Below are 7027 nucleotides of genomic sequence, written 5' to 3' on the forward strand. Positions count from 1 at the left end.
TTGTGCCTAGGCGGCAGTGGGGTGTCCTGCCACTGACTGAGCTATGTCCATTATCAGGGACCACATATGTACTAGCAGAACTGTAGACATCTGATCTCGGGAGCTAGAGACTGTGTTTCGTTTGCCAATAAACCTGGCCGGGTGCTTTTGTACCTTATCGGAGTCTGTGGTCATTGGGGATTCTCTCTGTGTCAGCGATCAACACAGAGCCGGGGCAGCACACAGAGGGAACACACACACACAGCCAACTGTTATCAACATTGGATAGAGCAGAGCACCACACTGGTGGCATCTGACAACACAAATAACTGTGCAGTGCAGTCAGGTATGGGATAAACTACCTCCAGGGTAAAATTCCTCCTAACCTCCAAGTATAGACTAAGAGTAACCTCCAAACAAACTGGGTCATTTAACCATTGAGACTGTTAACAACTATGGTATGATCCTGCGCCATTCAAGTCAACAGGAGTTTTCCCATTGACTTGACTAGGAGTAGAATCAACATGTCTGTGCCAGCCCTATCTAGCTGGATGTCTGAGGCCCTCATTTTCAAAAGTGACTAGTGATTTTTGCTGCTTTGGTTTATGGATTTATTTGTTTATTGTGTCCAACTTGAGATACATTGAAGGTGCCGGATGTTCAAAAAGGGTGGAGCACCCACCCTCTTCAAATTATGTCCCTTTAAGGTGAAAATGTGGGTCATGAAAGATAAGCATTAGAACCAATTTTCTGCAAGGTCCAGTTGCAAAGTTGAGACTGAACCTGGATAACAGTGATCTTCACTTGTTCTGATTGCTTCAGAAGCTGGTGACATAAGGCACTTCAGGAAAAGTTGGTGGACTGTCTTCCCCAAAACTTTCAGCAACTAGTTAGTTCCAAGACTCTCCCAATTCACAATGTCTTGTTTGTGTAGATGCCTCAAAAGGACACAACTTGTCTCTTTGTCATTAAATCTTTTGTTTCTTGGTAATTAAAACTTCTGGGAATAAAGTTAAGGAAAGTTCATTTAGTTTGGCACTGGTTTTGGAGCTGGGAATTAACCTCTGGTAACTTGCTTCTGTGACAGAAGATTAGAAGCCACTGAAATTTCTTTTCTTTTCCAGTGTGCCAACATTGAGATGAGTGGGCTTTTAGGCCAAGATTTTCTAAAATGACTAATAACTTTGGATACTAGAGTGCCCAACTTGAGACACCTGATTTTTAAGGACAGACGTCTAGCACTTTCTTAAAAGCAGCCTCCTTTTAAGGCATCTCAAAGTGGGTTGCCAGAAATTGGGGCATCCAGAATCTCTAGTCAGTTTGGAAAATCTTTGCCCCTAATTTTTGTTTTTTGTTTTGATGACCTCTTTTCTTGTCCAGCTAGAGAAACTATTCCATAAATCCAGCTCTCCTGTTCCATGCCCCATATACCAAAAGCCTTCCGAGATCAATTCAAAGACAGGGTCTAGCGTTTGCAGAAGCTGTAGAAATACAGTAAGATTCTGACAGGTCAGCAATGGACCAGATCCTCAGCTGGTGCCAGATCTTCAGCTGGTGTTGATCAATCAAGGCCCAATTGAGCTCTGCTGATTAACACCAGCTGTGGATTGGATCCACTGACTTTAATGTCAAGTTACACTAGCTGAGGATATGTCCTATTTACATCTGTGATGGGACAACTGATTTTCACATGGGGATCTGGCCCATTGACTTTGGTGGAGCTATGCCAAGTTATCCCATCTGAGGATCTGACTCATTAACCATCTATTGTCCAATATATCCAGCACACTTTGTGTCTTTGGTGCATTATGAAATCTGTGCCAGAAGCACCTGGGTAACATATACCTATTGATTTACCTGCCTTAAGCTGGGACCTTTTACATCACTTCCTGATTTTGGATGGGGCAACATTTAGATGGGGCACCAACAATAAATACCATAAATGTAGGAAACTGCATGTGTGATGGTGACTCAGCCACTACTTATCCAAATGCCCTGGTGAAGCACTAGAGGTGGTTTGTGTTTACGGAGCAGTGTGCATGACTCAGTGCGTGCTTTCCCCTCACAGTCATGCTGAGCCCAGTACTCCAGCATGGTGCTGGGGGGTGCCTTGTTGCAAGGAATGGTGTGGGGTTCAATAGCTGATGCTCTCCCCTTACAGTCAGTGCTGACCCCAATGCCCCAGTGTGGTGCTAGGGGAAATTGTGCTCCAGGGAGCAGAATGGGATGCTCTCACCACCAAAGCCAGTGCTGAGCACAATTCAAGGAAGGGCTGTGTTTACACAGTGTTGTTGTCTCAAAGACATTTGCCTATCTGAATTGAATTTAGATGGTGCAGGTATATGGTTCCCTAGGTACCCAGCAGTATGAATTTAAATCACCACCTTCACTCACTGTTTGTGATATTCTGCGAATGGAGATGAACACTTTGGCTGTAACAAAGGTAAGGCACTAGGAATCAAGAGGAAAATATAAATAACAGAGGAGCACTTTTCTCCCTGCATATTATACAGAATCTTGAGAGATAGAAAGATGGGAGACAAACTTGGGATGTACAGACACAGAGACAGATTTCCATGGAAGTCAGAAGCCAAGGCCTCAACCACATTACACCTATGGCGTAAGGTAAAACATTCCAATTTTTTTTTCTATGCATGATTTTTTGAAGAGCATTGAAGAGTGAAAGGGATTGAAATGCATAAATTCTGTCTGTCTCTACCTCCCTCCCTCAGTCCCTCTATCTATCTATCCCCATGCAGACCCATATATGTATGTGTGTTTCTGTCTGATTATTCATGTGTATATAGATACTTTTGGATATCTAGGTACCAATCTATCTGTCAAAACTGATACTTCATAAAATATGTCTGACACTAATAGAAACATATCTTGGCTTTTAGATCATTCTTTCATTGTGCTAAACTTTGAAGCAGTTATGTGGCCACCATAGGACCCCTTGAGAAGTTGATTGCATTGTTGGTTTTCCGATCCCAGCCAGAGAGAGCCTAGCAAAAAGTTTTAGAATGAAGGTGTATGTTCAATTGAACCTTGTAAATAATAATAATTTTTCTCCAGTTGTGGTTAATAGAATGGAAAAACTTCAATGGGAATTTAAAAATAGAAAATATTTTTTTCCAGAAAATCTATATCTTTGAAAATGTCAAGATTTTGTCAACTTTTTAAAGTGTCATAATATTTTATGAGCTCTGTAACTGGCCAGAAAAACCCTAGAAACAGTTATTTCATTTGTTTGTATTCTCATTAGTATTTTATTTTATTGAAATCAATTTGTCAAAAACTTGACATTCAGGCTTTTTCAACTTCCTCTATTCTGCAGGCGAAAGCTGAAATAAGAACGAACAATCAGAGCAATGTGGTGATGGAGTTTGTGCTTCTGAGCTTCTCGCTGTCACAGCCCATGGAGCTCCTGGTTTTCATGCTTCTACTGGCCATCTTTGCCTTGACTCTAATGGGGAACATGGCCATCATCACCGTTGTGTATGTGGATCTCCGCCTCCACACCCCCATGTACTTCTTCCTCTGCAATCTGTCCCTCTTGGAGATACTCTTTGTCCTCTCCATCACTCCAAAGATGCTGGAGAACCTGCTCTCCCAGGCCAAAGCCATTTCCTTCTGGGGCTGCATCACCCAGTGTTACTTCTACTTCTTCCTGGGCACTGCGGATTTCATCCTCATCGCCGTCATGTCTTTCGACCGCTACGTGGCCATCTGCCACCCGCTCCACTACCCTGTCATTATGAGTGGGCATGTTTGTGTCTTCCTGGTCATGGGTTGTTGGTTGATTGGGTTTCTCTCCCCCCTTTGCCCACTTATTTTGCTGTGCCAGCTTCCTTTCTGTGGCCCCAATGTGATAAACCATTTCTTCTGTGACTATGCCCCACTAGTGAGACTATCCTGCGTCGACACACACTTCCTCCTCATGATCGAGTATGTTCTCTCCTCGGTGGTTCTGCTCACATCTTTGTCTTTTACTGCAGTTTCCTACCTTTACATCATCGTCACAGTCTTGCACATCCCCTCAGCCACAGGCAGGCGAAAAGCCTTTTCCACCTGCACCTCCCACATCACGGTAGCCTCTATCTTCTACGGCAGTGCCATCTTCATGTATGCTAGGCCTAGTCAGGGCCACTCCCTGGACCTCCAGAAAGTGGTGGCAGTGTTCACGGTCATAGTGAGCCCTTTATTGAATCCTTTCATTTACACCTTAAGGAATGAGAAGGTCAAAGAGGCCCTCAAGGAATACTTGACTAGAAAGAGTTCTGTTCTGCAACCAGAGCCTTGATACTTCTTAATCTCAATATTGAATTGCTGCTTTTATCCATTGAGTGTCATTGTTATTTAGTGGGGTAGAAGCTTGACTTAGGCTTAGGATTCCTGGGTTCTATTCCTGGACCTGCTGTGTGACCTTAGCAGAGTCTGTTTCTCCTCCCACCCTTTTTTCATTTAGGTTAGGATTTTCCAAATATCTAAGTAATTTAAAAGCTCAAGTCCCAACTCCTCAATCAATCCATTGCTTTTGACATCCCCACTCTTAGACTATAAGCTTTCCAGGGCAAGAATTGTCTCCTGTCACCATCTGTTTATACAGTGTCTAGCACAATGGGGTCCCAATCTCTGTTTACAGGCATTCATGTAGCATAAATAAAAAGAGTTCCTGGGAATTTCAAAGGGGTCTAAGGGAGTTAGACACCCACCTTCTATTAAATTGAAATGAGGTTTGATGGTGAGGGGCCATTGATTTCAATGGGCGCTAGGAATTTAAATGCTTTTGAAAACCCCACTGCCTAAACACCTTTGAAAATATGGCCCTTGGTGCCTAACTCTCAATGATTTCAATGGAAGGTAGGCAACTAGGCACTTTTCAAAATCCCACTAAGTGTCCATCTGCATGTTTAAGTGCCTAAATACTATTATAAATCTGACCTGACTCTTTTAGGCTCCATTGCAAATCCCAAATACTCAGTGTCTCAGTATTAATAGTCAGAATGAGCTCTTCATCATGGATTCATAGATTGTAAAAGGACAATTGTAATAATCTTGTCTGACTTCCTGTATAACACAGGTCATAGCACTTGCCTACAATAATTCCTAAACCAGATCTTTTAGAGAAACATTCAATCTTGATTAAAAATGGTCAGTGATGGAGAATCCACCACGACCCTTGGTAAATTGTTCCAGTGGTTAATTACTCTCCCCATTAAGAATTTATATCTTATTTCCAGTCTGAATTTGTCTAGCTCCAACTTCCAGCCATTTGATCACGTTATACCTTCCTCCCATAGATTGAAGAGCCCATTATTAAATATTTGTTTCCCATGTACCTACTTATAGACTGTGATCAAGTCACCCCTTAACCTTCATTTTGTTAAACTAAATAGATTGAACTCCTTGAGTCTATCACTATAAGGCTTTTTTTCTAGTAGTTTTTAATCATTCTTGACACTCTTCTCTGAATCCTCTCCAACTTAGCAGCATCTGTCTTGAATGCTGGGCATCAGAACTGGACACAGTATTCCAACTGCAGTCCCATCAGCACCAAATACGGTGGTAAAATAGCCTTTCTTCTCCTACTCGAGATTCTCCTGTCTATGCATCCCAGGATCACATTAGCTCTTTTGACCACAGCGTCTCACCAGGAATTAGTGTTCAGCTGATTATCCACCATTATTCATTATTCACGTGAGTAAGAGTATCCCGCATCTGCCTGATATGATTCTAACATCTTCATCTGAAGCATGTGACACTGGCCACTGTCAGAGAGAGGATATTGAGCTGGATGGACCCTGGATCTAAGCCTTTGTAACAATTCATATGTTAGTATGAGGCTGCAGTATGCATTGAAGCAACTCCATTCTCTGGCCAGTTCTAGTAAAGATGTATTGCCCTATACAATGCCCTATGTGAAAATGAGGATGCATTTTCAAAGGAACCTAAGGGAGTTAGTTACATAGATCCCAATGATATTCAAAGGGAGTTGTTGGTGGATTTTCAAAAAAGCCTAGCAGGTTTTAGCCATTGCTTTAACACATTCTGCAGCCATATACCAATATTCGAATTGTGCCCACAGTTCAAGAAGAATGTTGCTAAATTGGAGAAGGTTCAGAGAAAAGCCATGAGAAAGATTAAAGGATTAGAAAAACATGCCTTATAGCAGAGGTGGGCAAATTACGGTCCATGGACCACATGCGGCCTGTGGGACCATCCTGCCCGGCCCTTGAGCTCCCGGCCAGGAAGACTAGCCCCTGCCCCCCGCTGTTCCCCCTCCCCTGCGGCCACGCTGCCGCTCGGGCAGCATTCTGGGCAGCAGGATTGCACATTTCTGTCGAGCAGCACGGCAGTGTGTCTGGCTCCGGCCGGGTGGCGCAGCTGCCAGACATGCTACTCTGAGAGGCATGGTAAGGGGGCTGGGCCCGTGGGTTTGGATAAGTGGTCGGAGTTCCAGGGGGCAATCCAGGGAAAGGGAGAAGGATGCAGTAGGATGGGGTGGAGGTTCTGGGGGGTGGTCAGAGAATGGGGGTTTGGATAAGTGTGGGAGTCATTGGGGGCCTGTTAGAGGATGAGGGTGTGGATAGGGGTCAGACCAGTCAGGGGACTGGAAGCAGAGGGTTTGGATAGGGTGTAGGGTTCGGGGGGGGTTAGTGGAGAGGGGTCCCAGGAGGGGGCAGTTAAGGGATAAGGAGCGGGGGGATTGGATAGATGGAGGTTCTCAGGGGGGCAGTCGGGGGTGGCAAGTGGGAGGGGTCGCATAAGGGGCAGGGGGCAGGCTGTTTGGGGAGGCACAGCCTTCCCTACCTGGCCCTCCATACATTTTTGCAACCACAATGTGGCCCTTGGGCCAAAATTTTTTCCCTCCCCTGCCTTATAGAGATAGATTCAAAGATCTCTATCTATTTAACTTAACTAAGAGATGGCTAAGGGGTGACTTGATTACAATCTATAAATACCTACATGGGAACAAATTTTTAATAATGGGCTCTTCGCTGTAACAGAGAAAGGTCTTTAATGATTCAATGGCTAGAAGTTGAAG

General features: G+C 44.0%; 1 protein-coding gene across 1 annotated transcript; it reads left to right on the forward strand.

Moving 5' to 3' along the window:
- Positions 1-2392: 2392 nt before the first annotated feature.
- Positions 2393-4282, forward strand: LOC120383592 (olfactory receptor 6M1-like). Its single transcript, XM_039501749.1, has 2 exons — positions 2393-2422; positions 3317-4282. The coding sequence occupies exons 1-2, from the start codon at positions 2393-2395 to the stop codon at positions 4280-4282; spliced, it is 996 nt and encodes a 331-aa protein (XP_039357683.1).
- Positions 4283-7027: the final 2745 nt, after the last annotated feature.

Source organism: Mauremys reevesii, linkage group 15, assembly GCF_016161935.1.
Source record: "Mauremys reevesii isolate NIE-2019 linkage group 15, ASM1616193v1, whole genome shotgun sequence".
Taxonomy (NCBI): Eukaryota; Metazoa; Chordata; order Testudines; family Geoemydidae; genus Mauremys; species Mauremys reevesii.